Below are 18,668 nucleotides of genomic sequence, written 5' to 3' on the forward strand. Positions count from 1 at the left end.
GTTGAGATAAAAATACCACAGATAAATGGTTAAAGTAAGTGATTAAGGTCAATAATTTGAGGTCAACACGCTTGGCTTGGCTCTTCATTTTGCCATGTCGATGAGGTCAGATAACGGGTCAGTGAAGAAAACCAGCGATTCCTTCCCGCGTAGAACTGCTAGCTAACTTTGCTACACTACAGGATGCTAGCGGTACAGTTCGATTAATCCACTTATAGTTACAGGGGGAAAGATATATCACTCCACAAACAAACAACTTTAAATTTAATTTCTACAAGTTGTAACAAAAATAACAAATATAGTTGCGAATATGCGATAACTATTTTCAGTTTAATTTGTTATTTTTGTTGTAACATGTAGAAGTTGAATTTGATCTTGCATGTTGTCGATGGGTGATACCCGTAGGCCGGATATAGAGGTTATTGGGGTACGCTGGTACAAGGATCTACGTAATACGACATCAAGCAGACAAAAGACAAAGATTATACTGGTTCAGGCCCCTTGATAGGTAATAGCTCTAATCCAGTTGATGTGGGATTATATGATGGAAAACACAGGTTACAAAGGGAACAATGGAAATCGACGGATCCGGCGAGATCGTAGTCGAGTTGGTTCGACTAGATCCCTAGCGGTTTGGCTCCTTGTAGGCTCCGACTTCATATGCTGTGAGGGTTGTGTTGGCTCTGAGATTCGATGCCTCAGGCCCTCCCCGGGGGGTCCCTTTTATATCACAGGTTAGGCGGTTTCCAAGTAGAACTCGGAAACATCGAACTTTACACGATACATTGATGACCCAGTCTTGTCCGAGTATGACTCCTTCCATTTGTAAACTCCGTGAGGGGTTTCCTTAATATATGCGGAGAGTATCCGTATACGCGTGGGTATACCATACCGATATGAGACGTATATCAAAGAGTAAAGGGTATACCTAACCCGTAACCCTGACAGTAGCCCCCGACTTCTGCTTAAATGAGCTCGTGTAACCATTCGCGACTTCCTGTGTCGAGATTGTTGTCGTTCCTGGTGCGAGGACCGTAGAGACATGACGTAGTCGAGAACACCGTTTGAAACCCAATGGTCACGAGCGAATTTAAACTAAAGTCCAAAAAACTGTTGCGCGTAACGGACCCAGAAATTTTCGGCGGGCATCTCTCTCCGTTCCTTGGAATTCGCACCGTCGGTAGTGCGTCTCTTTAAAGGAATTTTGGGGATCCATTTTGAAGTCCGCCCATCGTGCAGAAAACATCCCGCCTGCAAACGCTCTTAGTCTTCTCCGCTTCCACAAGAAACCCTAGTTCGTCGACCTTAGCCCCTTCTCCGGCGATCTCCGATCGACGATGGATCTTGGCAAATCATCCTCCACCAGCGCGTCGCTGAAGAAGATTCAGGAAGACGGCGCCCTTCCCGGTCGTGGGACCATGGAAAGGGAAGCAGGAGGTACTAATCCCCAGCCCGTCTTAGGTCGCATGGTTGCGATTGAAGACTACATTCTCTGCGGTTTTCTCCCTCCGCCTTCCGAATTTCTTCTCTTAGTCATGAACTTCTACGGTCTTTCTCTGCTCCACCTGAACCCCAATTCCATCGCCTTTCTTAGCATCTTTTCTCATCTTTGTGAGGCCTACATTGGGGTAGAGCCGTTTCTCGATCTCTTTCGCTTCTACTATGAGCTGCGTTGGATGGAGCCCAACAGGGTGTCTGGATGCGTCGGGTTCCGACTTCGGGATGGCCTGAAGTCGCGTTACATCCCCTTCCAGTGTCCCTCTTCTCGCAGCAAGTGGTGGACGAGGTGGTTCTACCTTCAGATCAAAGATTCGGACCCTGTCTTTGTTGTTCCTGAGGAACAACCGGACAAGATCCCGTCTTGGACCGCAAAGCCCCCTTTGACCCCTTCTCTCCAATCCTTCATCGACATTGTCGACGATCTCCGAGTATGAGGCTTGTCGGGGTATGAAGTCGCTGCAGACTTCATTGGTAGACGGATCCAGCCGCTCTAGGCTCGAGTCCACCCAGCCTTTGACTATTCCGGACCGGAGGACGCGACCCGGGTTTCTCCTCGGGGTATCTTTCTTGCATTTATCCTAACATGCTCGTGTCCACGTTCCTCCTGATTTATCAAAATTTGGTTCTCGATTCACAGGACTGAACAGCGAAACCGTGGGACGTCGTGTCAGCCAGGTGATGATCAGCGGCCTGGCAACGGCGAGTAACATCCCCGTTCCCCTTTGTGAAAAGGGGGCGGCCAAACGTGATGCTGCCATCAACGTAAGTGTTCTCGATAGGCATCCTGCGTTTTCCTTCTGAGATCACTTTATGACTTGATTAAGCGTAGGCTCTTCCTCTGACTGACATCATCGGGCCACTCGCGGACCATCAGGTGACGGCATCTCTGAAAGAGAAGGTCGCCAAGGAGGCGTCTGATGCTGCTGCTGCTACCACAAGTGGTGGCAATGTTCCGACAAAGGGGAGGAAGTTCTCCTCTGTAAGCGGACATCGTCGCAAGGCATCAACCCCCTCGGTAAGCTATCCTGTCATCAGATCGTACAACCAGAAGAATTTCGCCTTACTTCGCATCGACCGTTTTTCAGGCCTCGGACGCGTCTCTACCGCCTCCACGACGACAACGTCTTGTGACGGTTGGCGAGAAGTAAGTAGATGAACTTAAGTCTCCGTGATTTTGTTCGAGTGTTATCTGAACCATAGCTATCTCATAGGGCGGCACGGGCGAAGGCGGTGCAAGACGAGTCTGGAGGGACTTCCGGCGTGTCTCCCACTGCAGCCTCGACGGATGTCGTGCTTGCGCCCGGGAGACGCGAGGCGACACCAAGCGGCCCAGTCAGCAATCCTGCGGCTGGTCGTGGTCCACCGGCGGCCATCCTCACCTGGGAGGAGCTCCAGGTCGAGATGGGGCGCCTCCTCGAGGCTGGTGCTCGCGGCATTGGCCGTGAGATTGCGGAGGCGAGGTCGGCAGCGGCGTCGGCGAACGAGTGTGCTGACCGGCAGGTACGCGAGTTGGCGGAGGCTCGTGAAGACCTCAAGAAGATGAGGGAGTTGGTGGCCGGCAACGAGCGACAACGGCAGGGGCTCGAGGACCGCATGTCGAAGCTCGGGAACAACCTGTCGGAAATCCGTGGCTCATTGCGGGTCACACACACTGGCCTGCACCAGCTTGCCGGGGAGTGCGGCATTAAGTCTACTATCCCGGCGAATCCCGACGAGTTCTCGCTTACATCTTCTCTTGCGGAGCTGGCGGCGGCGATGAGGGAGATCCCCTCCAAGCATGCGGCCAGGATCGGGGAGGAGACGTCGAACGGGATCTACACCGGGGCGTGCCACGTCCTCGCGTGTGTAAAGCTGGCACATCCTGAACTCGATTTGCGCGAGATCTTGGATCAGGGGGCGGCTAGCAACACGCATAAGGAGGTGATGGAAGAAGTCGGTGATCTGGGGGAATCTGTTCTCCCCCTTTTTGAAGAGTAGGACCTCTTGTACTCCCAAGACATGCTGTGTAAAACTGAATCTTAATCGCCTTTGTGCGTGCAATTATTGTTCTAGCTTACTCTTGTATGTTGATCTTGAGAACTTTTGTCCCTTGTAGAGATGTTGATGACGAGGATGTCCAGCAGCGCGGGCAGCCCGAGTCACCAGCGATTATTCCGGTTCTTGCGTTTGAACCACATGCGTCGCCCGACAATGTAGACCAGACCCTTGCTACGGGGACGGAGATGGCGACGACATCCTTAGGTTAGTAGCCCATTCATCCCTTTCTGCTCTTCCGACTAGATCAACTATGTTCTCGAAAGAGGCGTGTAGCTTGACTTAGTTGTTCCCACATTGAGCAGATCTCGAGAGTGCTCTTGCTGGCCAAGATCGTCGTATCCAATATTGGAAGACAAAATTTGAAGTAGCGGAACTCGAGAGAACCATGCTTGCAGTGAAGAAAGAGCAGGCTGTGGAAACGCTCCGGGGTCATGAGGTGTGGTTCAACTCGTACTTGAAGAGTTGCTGCACATCCATGGCCAAGGTCTGTAGAGAACTTCGAGTGCCCCATGGAGATCCCGAGGAGTCGGCGGCCGGATACATCTCATGGCTGAACGGAGCATGTGCTCAACTCGATGGCGTCGGCAAGCGTATCGACGAGGCCTTGAAGCAGGAGTGTCGTCGATCGAGCCGATATGCCGGAGGGCACGTGTTGGCTTGCCTACGAGATCATCGCCCGCACCTGGACCTCGATTTTCTCCGTGAGGGTTTTGCTCATTCTCGGAGGACTCCGGCGGAGATAGACCACCTGGCGAGGTCGATGGCGCCGTTGGCGGAGAAGATCTTCCAGTCTATGGACTGGCGTTGGCCTTCTTGGTAGTCTTCGTACCCTGTGATAGATATCTCAGGAAAAAGGTGTAATATAGCTTTGGATTTGTGTTAAAACTGTAAGAAGTATTTTGTGAAATAGAGAAGAGATCTATCTTTAACAAATCTTTCTTACTCCGGATGTCGTGTGTAAGAGTATGTTCTCAGTTCACGACTTTAGTCAGTCGTTTGAGTCGAACACTCTCCCTAGCCCCCAGCCTTGTCGTCGGAGGAATTTTCTCGGAGGATAAGGCTCTTGGACCTTTGATCTGCCTTGGTTGAATAAGCTCTGATCCTAGCTCCCAGCCGTGAAGTTGGAAAGTTAATTTCCGATTTCGCGGCTTGGTTAATACGCACGGTGAGAACTCTTACACGACCAGATCTTACATGGTCTTTCGTCTCTACAGGATCTGACAAGGCCTTATCGGCTCTGGGCGTCCCCAGCCGAAGATCCCTTAGGTTCCTCGGAGGCCTTGTCAAGACGGCGTAAAGGGACATGAGGATAGGTTTCAACGCTAGGTGTCATCAGGGTAAGGGATCATCGGGCGGAAATACTTTGATTGTAATATGGGCCTAAGAATAGGCTTTATTGATACTGTAAGGTGCCTTACAGGTACGGATGGTATTGACTCATACATAGAATTTACGTAGTTGGTCAATGTTCTAAGAATTTGCTAACTCGCGACCATCGCCGTCTGCGATTTTGAATGCGCCTGGCTGCAAGACTTGTGTGATCGTGTAAGGTCCTTCCCATTTGGGTGAGAGTTTGTTTCGCCCTGCTTGGCTTTGAACCCGTCGGAGGACGTAGTCGCCGATCGAAAGTATGCATGCTTGGATGCGCTTCTCGTGGTAACGGCGGAGGGTCTATTGATAGCTGGCTGCTCGAACGGCAACTCGTTCGTGATGTTCCTCGAGTAGATTTACATCGACGTTTCGCTGCTCCTCCTGGTCCTCGTCGGAATGCTTCTGTACTAGTGTACTCTGATGTCGTAGCTCGCTGGGGAGCATGGCCTCGAAGCCGTACACGAGGAAGAAGGGTGTTTCCTTGTTAGACATTGTCGGTGTGGTGCGTACGGCCCATAGTACTGATGGGAGTTCTTCGACCCATTTTTTGTCATGTGACATGAGCCTGTCGTAGACGCGGGTTTTGATCCCTTGTAGTAATATGTCGTTTGCCCTCTCGACTTGTCCGTTACTTTAAGGGTGGGAGACCGAGGCGAAGCATATCTTGACTCCCAGCCCGATGCAGTAATCCTGGAAATCAGCGCTGATGAACTGGGAGCCGTTGTCGGTTATGATGCGGTGCGGTAGTCCGTATCTGCAAAATATACCCTTGATGAATTTGATGGCGTTGTCGGCCTTGATTTCTCCCGTGGGTACTGCTTCGATCCATTTAGTGAATTTGTCGATCGCCACGAATAGGAACCTGTAGCCGCCCTGTCCTCGTGGGAATGGCCCGAGTATATCTAGCCCCCAGCACGAGAACGGCCAAGTAAGAGGGATAGTCTGGAGCGCTTGCGCGGATAGCTTTGTGTGTTTACTGTGGAATTGACAGGCTTCACATCGCTGGACCATGTCGCATGCATCTTTAAGGGCGGTTGGCCAGAAAAACCCTTGTCGAAAAGCTTTCCCGACCAATGTCCGACCGGTGGCGTGTGACCCACAAATGCCTTCATGTATATCAAGGAGGAGGTGTCTACCGTCGTCGGACGAGACACATTTGAGAAGTACCCCGTTTGGCGCTTTCTTGTATAGATTGTTGGGCCACTGTATCGTCCTCGGGCAACTCCTCGCTGTTGATGAATTTGATTAGTGGGATGCGCCAGTCGTCTGTGGTCTCGATATCGGCAACGGCGTGTTCTGCCTTTGTGGCCTCCGAGCTAATGTCGGGGGTGACCGGGCTAACTTCACCGCTAACCTCTTTTACTGATGGCTTCGTTAGGATGTCCAGAAAGGTGCCGGGCTCGAGCGGTTCTCGTCTAGACGCATGTCGTGCTAGGTCATCTGGCTCGATGTTGTCTTTGCGGTAGACGTGTCGGACTTCGATCCCATCGAACCTTTTCTCTAGCTTCCTGACTTCTGCGAGATACTTGGATAACTCAGGGTTAGAGCATTTATAATCTTTGTGCACCTGGTTCGCGACTAGTTCGAAGTCCCCTTTTACGATTAGTCGCTTGACCCCAAGTGCAGCTGCAGCTCTTGTCCCGGCTAGTAGTCCCTCGTATTCGGCTGTGTTATTGGTCGCCCTGAAGTTGAGGTGGATTGCGTGCTTGAATTGATCTACGGAGGGAGACGTCAAGATAAACCCTGCCCCTGCTCCTTGGCTGTTGAGTGCACCATCGAACGCCATTGTCCACGTTTCGTTGTCGACTTGGTTGTCTGATTTGTTATCAGGCATAGTCCAATCGGCTACGAAGTCGGCGAGTACCTGGGATTTGATGGCTGTTCGTGGCGCAAAGTGGACATCAAACTGGCTCAGCTCGACTACCCATTTTGCAATGCGGCCGACAACGTCTTTGTTTCTCACGACTTCACCGAGAGGGAAGGAGGAGACAACTGTGACTCTGTGGGCTTGAAAGTAGTGGCGTAGCTTCCTTGATGTCATGATGACCGCGTAAAGCAGCTTTTGGATCTGTGGATATCTTGTCTTTGCGTCGTGGAGAGCTTCGCTGACGTAATAGACTGGTCGTTGTACTTTCTCTCTCTCGACAATGATGACGGTGCTAACGGAATATGGCGTGGCGGCAATATAGAGGAATAATTCTTCATTAGGTTGGGGGGCAACAAGTACAGGGGGGTTTGATAGGTAGCGCTTGAGTGCAACGAATGCCTCTTCGGCTTCCTGTGTCCATACAAATTTGTCTTGCTTCTTCAGCAAAGCGAAAAAAGGTTGCCCTCGTTCTCCCATCCTAGCGATGAACCTGCTCAATGCTGCCATGCATCCGGTTAGCTTCTGTACTTCTTTGAGTCTTGTGGGCGACTTCATGTTCTCGATTGCCTTGATCTTCTCGGGATTTGCTTCTATTCCTCTGCCAGAGACAAGGAGTCCTACTCGCGAACACATATTCCTCCGCGTCCTTTTCGACCACGCGTACTCGTTTGCCTTTTTCAGATGCAATGTGCTTCTCGAGCGATTTTTTGAAAACAAGGCAATCTTCCAAAGAATGTCTGTCCGTCTTGTGTATGGGGCACCATGCTTTCTTTGTGTCGCTACTTTGTGGGTCTGGGTGCTTGGGAGGGTTCGCGTATTCTGCTGCGAGGACCTCCGCTTGAGCTTTCCTTTTCCCATTTTTGCGATTCTTCTTCTTGCTTGACTCAGGTGCGTCCGTGGCTGGTTTCTTCTCTCCCCCGGTCTTCGGCTTATCGTTCTTGCGTCTTAGCGCATCATCTGCGTGGGCGCATCGCTCAACAATCTCGAACAATCTCCGAGTGGTTGTGATGCGTCTTGTCGCCAACTCCTGGGTAGTATAGCGATCTCTGACACCGGATTTGAAGGCGCGAATTACAGAAGCATCGGTGATTTCGGGGATTGTATTTTTGCACTCGTTGAAGCACTGAACATATTCCCTCAAGGATTCACCCGAGTTCTGTGTCAACGCGTGTAGGTCGTCTTCGATCGCGTGGCGCTTGTAGGTTCCTTGGAAGTTGGCGACGAACTGTTGCCACAGGTCTGCCCACGAAGAGATTGAGTAGGGCGGAAGATGCATCAGCCATGAACGTGCAGAGCCTTTTAACGCAGTTGGCAAATAATTCGCCAATGCGTTGTCGTCTGCTCCGGCAGCATAGAGTACTGTGGAGTAGACTTGAAGGAACTCTTCTGGGTCGGTGCTCCCATCGTACTTTTCTATTGCTCCGGGTCAGAATCTCTCAAGCCATCGGACATCACGTAGGGAACGACTGAAAGCCCTACACCCAGCGCTGGGGGCGGTGGGTTGTCGGCGATCGTGTGTCCTTCGTGGATGTCTGTCTGATGATGAGGAAGACGAGGATGATGACGATGACGATGGGTCGCTTGGTTCCGGCGTACGAATACGAGGATGTCGGCCTGGATCTCGAGAATCTTGTCGTCATCTCCCGCTGTTGTCTCGGCGCCGGTCTCCATCATTGTCATCGTTATGGCGACGTCCTCGACCAGTATCGTCTGGCACCCGCCGTTCGTGATCGTTGTGATCGTGGCGGTTGTGGCGGTTATCATGGCCTCGGTCTTCGTTTGAGCGGTCTCCTCGATCTTCGTTATTATGGCGCCGTGAAGAGACATGACGCCGGGAACGATTCTCATTGTCTCGTGCGCGTCGTGCCTCTCGGCAGCCGTTGAGGTGATCTCGGAGATCGCTAGTGCCGCGAGGTGGAGGGGTGGCTCGATGAGGCGATTCCCTCCGTTCAGGGTCTTCACCATTGGCATCGCCAGTTGGTGGTTGCTCCGGGTGCGCTGCGGCGGCGGCCTCTTCGGACGCGTTGCTGAGGTTGGTCACTGATTCCCGTAGTCGTTCTGTCCAATGCGTGATATCGTCGTTCAAAACAGGATCGTAGGGGGTTTCCCTCAGTATAGCGTTGACGGCTCTGATGTGCTGGGCCGGGGTGGCCAATTGATTCTCCGCTTCTGCATTGGTGCGCGCTGACGTGCCGACATCATCGATAGCCAATACCTCCCGCGGCGTGCTCGTTGTTGATGATCCATAGTCTTCGAGAAGGTGCAAGACTGATGGTTCGTGAGGATCGATATCGATTACCCCAACAAATCGATCTGAAGTTGGCGTCGCTCCTCGTTCCTTGTCTTTATCCCTGATGGGGATGTGTGACTGTTGGACCTTAGGAGATGGCGCTTTCATGGTGCTGAGAAAGACCTTGCAACTTGAGAGGTCGTGATTCTTTGTCTTGTGAATAGGACAATAGACATCACGAGTTGGAGAAATACGCTGAATTCCACGCTCTTTGCAGGCGCGAATTTCAGCGCGGATGTTGAGGAAAACTCAGCAGGCTTGCAAAGTGTCACGCCCGAAAATTCACTAGTAATTTCCGAACTTATTTGTGCATAAAATCCTCGTCCAGGAATCAGCCGAGGTACACAAACTGACAATTTAATATACAGATTCATCAAATTAACTAAACCGATAAATACTTACTTAAGAGGCACTTAGTCCTCACCAAGAAGAAAACTGCAGCGGAAAATAAAATCTAGCGAAGCTCCGGCTCCACTCCCACAGGCAGCTCAACTGGGGTATAAGCCAAACGTCTTCTCCTTCTGGATCCTTTTTCTTCAACTGAGGTTGATTGATTATTGCAAGGTGAGCATATGACATACTCAGCAAGCCACACAGCAAATATGCAAGTGCACAAGGATACCAAAGGATGGCATAATATCGGCTCATTTGCAAAAGCAGCATTTAGCAAAACATTTAAGAGAAGTAAAACAGTGGAGTAATTAATCAGAAATTTTAACCAACACTGAACAGCACACCCATGCTGCACAGGCCCAACCATTCTGAACAACCATACCCGGCTGAACAGATCTAACTCCAAACCAGGAGCTAAGCAAATTATTACCAGTTATAACATCTATAATTATGGTGAGAGGTGTGGGACTAATCACGAAAAACATTGCTCAACTCGCCCATAACCGCGGGCACGGCTATTCGAATAGTTTTACTCTGGCCAGAGGTGTACCACTGTACCCACAAGACACAGCCCCACATCATGTCACCATGTGCCTCAGTACCACCACGGTACCTCGGAAAGGGGCTGTGACAGTACCCCTTGCATAACACAATCCACCGCAGCGCACCATTCCTGGATCATAATCACCCCCTTATAAAACAAGGCATGGACTCCCCAGCGACCCCCGTGGGCTTATCTCCGCCACTTCTCAGTCTGGTGCCCCGCAATGAACCATGCTATACAAAAGATAAAGCCGTTGCCCACGCTGGCTTGTGGTTGGCACGGTTAATGTTTCACAACAGTAGCTCGCGAACCGGTCCTTAATTGTCATGAGCACGACTCTCAAAACCATGTGCTCACAACCCACCATTATCAAGTTTTAGTTGGCAAGTAATTAATTAACCAATCACGATTGACCATCGTGAGCTACCATTAAATATAACCATAAGTGATAGTGAAACATTAGTTATCCCAAATGTGTGCTAATGTTTCTAAGCATGGCTAAGCAATCATATCTAATATCTAGTTGAACCAATATATATAAAGCTCAACTAGTCCAATTATAATCACCCAAGGTATCAAGGAATAAAGTAATCAAGAACAAAAGGGCCATAACAAAGAATAGGTTAATTCCACCCAATGACATTCGAAAATAAATGCACAGTTGAAATAAATAGAGAATTTAAATATAGGATCAACATGCTCAAAGGATTGTGTTTAGGATCTGTGTGACTTGCCTTGCAATAATCGGTCTTCAATTAATCTTCTTGAATACTTCCGGCGCACTCGCGAACCTTCGCAACGACGGAAACGACAAGCTATCACGCAAAACGAGGAAAAAGACTAATAAAAACCAAATAAACAATACATAAAAAGTAAACAAACATGTAGATCATATTTTTAGATGAATTATGAGACTTGAACGGCCTCATTCTGACTTCAAATGAATTTATTATGAATTTTACAAGATTAAATCTAATTAAAGCCCATTTAAAAAGAATTAAATAAATTTAATTCAATTTATGGACAATTTTAATATGTAGATCTTTATTTTATACAACTTTTGCAACTTGAACCACATTAAACTGAGTTAAGATGAATTAGATATGAATTTTTAAAGATTAAATCGGATTAAAACCTTTAAACTGATTTTAATTGAATTATGACGCAATAATGAATTATTTTTGAAAAGGAAAAGAAGGATTATTGCGTCAGCGGGCTAGGGTTTCGGTGGACCGGGCGCACGGGCGGCGGTTCACGCGAACGGACGGCCGAGATCGAACCAATCCAAGATGGACGGCCGAGATCGATCGGGTCCACGGCGGTTTACGGCGGACGGCCTGGATGACGTCAGCGATGACGTCACCACCGGCGGCGGCGGCTCGGCGGCTCGGGCTCGCATGCTCGCCGGCGAACGACGGCGCGGCGACGCGAACGGAGAGCACCAGGACGTAGAGCGCGACGCGGCGAACTCACCGGTGACCAAAGAAGCGGCGGAGAAGCAACGGACGGCGACGGCGACGAGGAGGAAGCGGCGGAAACCTTCGGGTTGACGACGGCGATGAAGCTCCGGCGGTCTCCGGCGACGGCGAAGGGGCGGACGAGGACGGCGACGACCTTGCGAACCCGACGGCGGTCTTCCCGAGCGACGGCGACGGCTGAAACGACGGCGGCGCACGGCTGGAGCGGCGGCGGCGACGGCGAAGCTAGGGCACACGGCGCTAGAGCTCTTCCGACGACGAGAGGCGAAGGCGAGGGTGGCTACGGGTAGAGGAGAGCTCGGGGGTCCTTAAATAGGTGCAAGGAGGCGGCGGCGAAGGCCCACGGCGGCGGAGACGGCGAAGGAAAGCTCGGCTTGGAGAGAGGAAAACCGATCCAATTCGAACTCGAATCCATCGATTTCCAAACCGATTTAGGCGAAGCTTCCAAAGAAGAAAAGGTAGAGGAGATCCCGAGGATCATTTTCCCTCAAACGATTCGGCCGGATAAGGAAAGACGCGGCCGAATTTGGAAGGAGACGGCGGCGGCTTGCGCTAGGGTTTCGGGCGGCGGCGGCGACGCGAGGAAGACGGATCCGACAAGCGGGCCCCACCTGTCAGCGGCTGAGAGAGAGAGGAGAGCGGCGGCTCGGCGGACTGGGCCGGCTGGGCCGAGGAGGGAGAGAAGAGAGGTTTTGGGCCGACTTTCGGCCCAAAGCCAAAAGAAGACTTTTAAAACCTTTTTCAATTTAAATTATTTCTTAAATGCAATTCCATTTACTAAAAATACTTCCTTAGCTCAAATAAATCCCAGAAAAATCTAGGAATTATAGAATTAAGCAAAGTATTTAATGAAATTTTATCTAGCCCAATTTTATATTGAGATTTAACAAATTAAAATTAGATCTTCTCTTATAAGCTTTTAAAATCATTTCTAATAATTCCTTTTAAACAACAATTTATAATTTAAGGATTTTTAAACAAGAAAAGCTCTTTAACAATTATAATTAGATCATTAATGATCAAATAATTACTGAACTGTTCTTTGTATTATTAAGAGTTGAGCTCTGAAAAATCCGAGAAAATTTCAGAGAGTTGACTTAATCATGGAGAATTTAATAAAAATTAAATCCATCCATGCTTTATATTTAGGAAATTTTATTTCCCACATTTAACTTCACTTGTAAATTAAAGAACATTTAATATAAATTCTATTAATAATTTATTAAATAATTTATAAATCCTGAAACGAAAATCAGGATGTGACACAAAGTGTGTTTCCTGGTTTTGTGGATAGGACACCAGGACCTTGTCACTTCGGAAGTCATCTTCGTCAGCTCGCGGTTCATGTCGGAACGACAAGGTTTGGCCGCATTAGAATCCTTCTCGAGCTCGGATGTCGTCGATGTTCCGTTCTCCGCCTCGGCGGGAGGATCTTTCGACATGGAGTCGTCTTGGTTTGTAGCCATTGCGTTCTCGTTTCTAGTCATTGGCGGACCGGTTGAGATCGGCATTGTGGTGTAAACCGGGAAGACGATTTCGCCGACTTGAGTCCACACCAGCATCGTTGAAGCAGGGAATACTTGGCTGAGGTTGGTGTTGACGCTATTGTCGACGAGGCTGGATGACATAGTAGTGGAACCTTGAGTACCAAGTCCCCCTACCTGGCGCGCCACTGTCGACGGGTGATACCCGTAGACCGGATATAGAGGTTATTGGGGTACGCTGGTACAAGGATCTATGTAATACGACATCAAGCAGACAAAAGACAAAGATTATACTGGTTCAGGCTCCTTGATAGGTAATAGCCCTAATCCAGTTGATGTGGGATTATATGATGGAAAACACAGGTTACAAAGGGAACAATGGAAATCGACGGATCCAGCGAGATCATAGTCGAGTTGGTTCGACTAGATCCCTAGCGGTTTGGCTCCTTGCAGGCTCCGACTTCGTAGGCTGTGAGGGTTGTGTTGGCTCTGAGATTCGATGCCTCAGGCCCTCCCCAGGGGGTCCCTTTTATATCACAGGTTAGGCGGTTTCCAAGTAGAACTCGGAAACATCGAACCTTACACGATACATTGACGACCCAGTCTTGTCCGAGTAGAACTCCTTCCATTTGTAAACTCCGTGAGGGGTTTCCTTAATATATGCGGAGAGTATCCGTATACGCGTGGGTATACCATACCGATATGAGACGTATATCAAAGGGTAAAGGGTATACCTAACCCGTAACCCTGACACATGTTTGTGGAGTGATATATTTCATATTAATCTATGTTGTTATTTTTTTCAAATATATTTATAACTATTTAAATGATTTACAAATAACAGGGGATGTCCTCTCGTGGGATGAAAATCATGTGTTACATGAGACAAAACGTATGCACATGTATAAAATTGGCCCATTACCATCGTGACTTTGGAATGGGCCGGGCCGGATTACCCGTGACGTGCTTTACGGCACGCCAACTTCCGGGTTGTTGATTACCGTTGAGAAGTTAGGTGGTGTTTGGATCCAGGGACTTAACTTTAATCTCTGTATTTAGACACTAATTTAGAGTATTAAATATAGACTACTTACAAAACTAATTACATAAATAAAAGCTAATTCACGAGACAAATTTTTTAAGCCTAATTAATCTATAATTAGAGAATGTTTACTGTAGCATCACATAGGGTATTCATGGATTAATTATACTCAATAGATTTGTCTCGTGAATTAGTCCAAGATTATGGATGAGTTTTATTAATAGTTTACGTTTAATATTTATAATTAATATCCAAGCATCCAATGTGATAGCGACTTAAAAGTTTTAGTCCCATCTAAACAGGGTCTTAACGTCTTTTGCTGCTTGTCAACAAGTTAACCAAAAAAAAGGAAAATGGTTCCAGTTAACTGCTCCTCATATCATGTTAATCTGTAGTTAGAATCATGAATACATCAGCCATTCAATGGAATATCTGCAAAAAAAGATGACCACACAATGACACAAGTCACAAGCAGCCAAGCAGAAGAGACATCTACAAAGAGAAACTAAGTCAACACAGACATGCATACAATTACAAGCAGAGAAAAGAAAATCCTTCTCTTCTACTACACCTGAGCACGGCCAATCCAGGCAGTCTGCATGCATTAGGTGAGATCGGTTGTGGTTGAGCCTTGGACATCACTCTGACGAAGCGGACGCATGGCGGCTCTGCTGTCAAGTGTCGGTCTCTTGGGCTGCTCCATCTGCGACGTCCTGCTCGTCAGCATGGCGACGATTTCGGACATGGTCGGCCTATCGTCCGCCATGTCCTGGATGCAAAGAAGCCCGATGTGGATGCACCGTTCTAGATCGTACAGGAGCTCTGCATCGTCGGGTGCAGGCCTCGCCATTGCCGGGTCAAGGAGGTCCATGAGGTTGCCCTGTTCCCACAACCTCCATGCCTGTATGCACGAAAGAGGTCTAACTGAAGGATCCAAATGCCATTGTCTTGCAATGAAGATTTGATGTGTTCAGTGCACTGCTTGATTACCTGTGGAAGAAGCGTCTGCATTGAGCCGTTGCGAACGCCGCTGAGCGTCTCCAGGAGGACGACTCCGAAGCTGTAGACGTCGCACTTGAGCGTCATCTCGTCTCGTAACGCGTACTCCGGAGATGCATAACCTCTTCAATTCACGAATTCAATTCAAGGCTTCAAATCAAAACTTGAGCAACATTGCTACTAGGAACAGCCATTAGTTTACTTACTGTGAGACCACGAGGGTCTGGCCTGACTGATCGGCGACGAACAGCTTGGCGGTGCCAAAGTCTGCAATCTTAGGCTTCAATTCGTCGTCTAGAAGAATGTTGCTCAGCTTGAGATCCCTGTGGATTACACTCCCGTCTGGTCCTTCGTGAAGATACGCGACACCTTTCGCGATGGCCTGAATTATGTCGAGTCTTCTTCTCCAGTGCAGATTAGCTCGACGCGGCAACGGGCCTGAAATGAAGAAGAACATGGAAGGTGACATTATTTATTCATGTCATGGTGAATTTATGATCAGGTCAGTGATGTAGCTTAATAAGCTGAATTCAGATAGAACAGGGTGGGTACCGAAAATGTGGTTGTCCAAGCTCTTGTTCTTCATGTAGGCGTATACCAGTATACGCTCATTGCCTTCGTTGCAGTAAGCTAGGAGGCGGAGAAGGCTACCGTGATGGAGCCCGGCCATCACTGCCACTTCTCTGGCGAAATCCTTCTTGCCTTTGTTCGTCAGAGCTGACTGCTTTAGCCTCTTCACGGCTACCATTCTCCCGTCAGATTGTACTCCCTGGTCATTTCCAAATTTCAGGTGATTGCAATTGCATTTTTGGCATTTGCCAGTGTACGGTATTAAGTATTTGCAACTTATGTTTAATTTCTTTTTTCATGAGGATTAGTGCAACTTTCATGTTACATGTGTCTATCTTCTGAAGAGAGAGGCTCACCTTATAAACGGTGCTAAATCCACCTTCACCAATCAAGCAATTTTCTGAGAAATTTTCAGTAATAGACTTTATAGTAGCTAGATTGACTGAAGCAACGCCCATAGAAGGGTTATCTGGAATAACATCTGTGGTATTAGCAATTTAGCATACAGTTTGTTAGCTTAGAACTTCATAATAAATATCCTTAAGATTAAAAGCCTGGATTTACCTAAAATTCCGTGATTCTTTTTGCACCAAATAGCCCAAACCCCAAAAGCGATCAAAAGAATAGCAATGGTAGCAGCTACAGGTGGGACAACTAGTACAATCAGAGACCTTTTGGTCTCAACTGTTACTCAGACAAAAAAAAAAAGACATAGAGAGAGATCAGTTCATGCTCAGAATTACTCCCTTCGCTGACTTTTCTAGTTAAAACTTCTTTAGATTAAATCAAATTTATATAAAAAATTAAAAGAGATTGCGACATCAATTAGGTTCATTAAATATAATATTAAAATATTTTGATAATATGTTTATTTGTATTGAAAATATTGTTATATTTTTCTATAAACTAAATTAAACTTAAAAAAGTTTGAATAGGAAAAAGAAAAGGTGAGAGTGACTTATATTCGAGAGAGTATCATATGTCGGCATTTCTTTTACGGTGACATCAGGATCGTTACTTTGTTAAAAAAAAGAACTGTTACTTTGACATTTCTTTCGCTAATCTTTTATCTGGGGTCATTTTCATTCAAAATATAGGCTCGGATTGAAACCCATTTTCATTATTGTTTTAGAACATAATCTTTCAAGATAAAATTGAAAATAAAGCAATGCACATACCAAATTCAGACTTAGCCAATCTCAGGTACAAATCCTGCCCGCGGTCAACGTAGCGAAGATCGACGATGTCGTCCGTCCAAATGACGCAGCCGCCGCCGTTGATGTCGGCGGCGGCGTAGGCCACGCACGAGCAGTTTCCCAGGCACCTCCGCTCGCACTCCGCCGCCGTGGCGCCCATGTCCACCGACGCGTTGCGCGTGTCTGGCAGCTTCACCCCCCGCACCACCTTGAACTTGTCCGTCGTCCTGCTCCCGCCGCCGCCGCCGGCGCAGTCCAGCGCCACGCCTCGCCGGCACCCACCGGAGGTGTTCCGCAACGCCCACGCCGACGGCGACGCGGCGGTGAACCCATCCACGCAGCCGCAGAACGACGTCGCCGCGGCGTCGGCGTCGCACAGGCCGAACGGCCCGCACCGCGCGTAGCTGTCGCAGGGGTCCCTCGGGCCCTGGAAGAATCGCTGCCATGCCCGGCTGCTCGCGTCCCACACGAGGCGCTCGACCACGCCGGTGTAGTTCACCACGACGCGCGTCAATGGCGCGGCGCCGGCCGTGGCGACCGATCCGTAGCCGTAGGTCACCTCCCTCGCGCTGGACGTCACCTGCAGCGGGAACTTGTCGGAGTAGTTGGACGCCTCCGGGACGCCGTTGAAGAACCTGCCGTTCCACGGGCCCGTGCGGTACACCTTGGTGGCGCCGCCGCCGCCGCCGCCTCGCCACAGGACGAGCTCCGGTAGGCCGTCCGTGGCCAGCGTGCGGCGGTAGTCGCCCGGCGACGGGTCGTCAGCGGAGCGCCACGCCGTGATGAACCACTCCTGCCCGCTCCACAGGCTCTTGCCCATCTTCATGCCGGGCAGCAGCGTGTCCGACGGCTGGTCGAACGACTGCCACAGGTAGGCGTCGCCGCCGCTGCCATTGCGCACGACGAGGTTGCCGGAGTCGAGAAGCTGAACCACCGCGGCAGAGGCGGCCAAGAAGCTCGCGGACCACACCGTCCGGCGAGAGCCGCCGTCGAGCAGGACGAGCTGGCTGCCATCGTCGTTGAGCAGCAGCACGCCGGACTTGCCGTCGAGGGGGCGGTCACGGTTGGCTACCCAGTAGACGGTGTCGCCGGACACGGTGAACCATATGCCGAGGTATCTCTTGGTCGACTTCCCGGGAGAGAAGAACCCCAGAGTGTACGAGCCGCCGCCGGACGAGACGAGCGTCTGGCCGTCGGTGAGGTTCTGGCCCTTGTCGAGCTTGTCGGCGACGCCCGCGGCGGCGGCGGCCGACGTTTGGCCGGAGAGGAGGAAGAAGAAGGCGACCAGGCGGAGTAGGTTAGACGATTGCCTGGTTGACCTCATGACAAGGTCAAAATGTCTCTAGCTCTTGTTGCATGCAGAAAGGCTAGCTCATGCAGCAGATGGCCATGAAGGATGGTCATGTATACTGATCATAGGCATTTCTGGATATTTGGATTGGAATATTGGATGATAAACTAGTTAATTCAGGTAGTCCGGATCTGTCTATTTAGAATTTGAAAGAGGTACATCAAATCCCATACGACAATATCTAAATTCTCTCAAAGTCGTACTCCAACTAATTGGCTGAATTTATTAATTTGCACTCAATTGGGTGTGAAAAAATTGCTTAAAAAGTGCAGGTCAATGTGACTGCTTCGTTCCAAAGATTTCTTCGTCTTAGCACGACCTGTGGCTACACGTAACCATGTAGCAGAGCTTTACATTCTTTTGGCCTGAAAAAGGAAATGGAGAAGCACAATATGCATCCTAGTTATCCAATGGGTTAACACAAGGCAAAAGTCTCCCGTGCACGATGTCTCACAAATGACTTTTTACAGACACTCAAATCCTACTCAAAATAGCAAACAGATTTGATAACCGGTCACTAGGGCCTGTTTGGTTGCTACCCTGAAA

General features: G+C 49.2%; 1 protein-coding gene across 3 annotated transcripts; it reads right to left on the bottom strand.

The window, feature by feature from the left end:
* Positions 1 to 14,254: 14,254 nt before the first annotated feature.
* Positions 14,255 to 18,214, bottom strand: LOC4337123 (receptor-like serine/threonine-protein kinase SD1-8). 3 transcript variants are annotated; one of them, XM_026024987.2, is made up of 8 exons: positions 16,754 to 18,214; positions 16,140 to 16,259; positions 15,932 to 16,056; positions 15,558 to 15,774; positions 15,212 to 15,443; positions 14,997 to 15,129; positions 14,578 to 14,907; positions 14,255 to 14,438 (listed from the first exon to the last, which is right to left on the bottom strand). In XM_026024987.2, exons 1-7 carry the CDS (start codon positions 18,093 to 18,095, stop codon positions 14,611 to 14,613), a joined length of 2,466 nt encoding a protein of 821 aa, XP_025880772.1. In that variant the 5' UTR covers positions 18,096 to 18,214; the 3' UTR covers positions 14,255 to 14,438; positions 14,578 to 14,610. The 3 variants fall into 3 exon arrangements, with proteins under 3 accessions (XP_025880772.1, XP_025880773.1, XP_025880771.1); XM_026024988.2 differs by having other exon boundaries at positions 14,361 to 14,907; positions 15,932 to 16,044; XM_026024986.2 differs by having other exon boundaries at positions 14,361 to 14,907.
* Positions 18,215 to 18,668: the final 454 nt, after the last annotated feature.

The sequence above is a fragment of the Oryza sativa genome, chromosome 4 (assembly GCF_034140825.1).
Source record: "Oryza sativa Japonica Group chromosome 4, ASM3414082v1".
Classification (NCBI taxonomy): domain Eukaryota; kingdom Viridiplantae; phylum Streptophyta; class Magnoliopsida; order Poales; family Poaceae; genus Oryza; species Oryza sativa.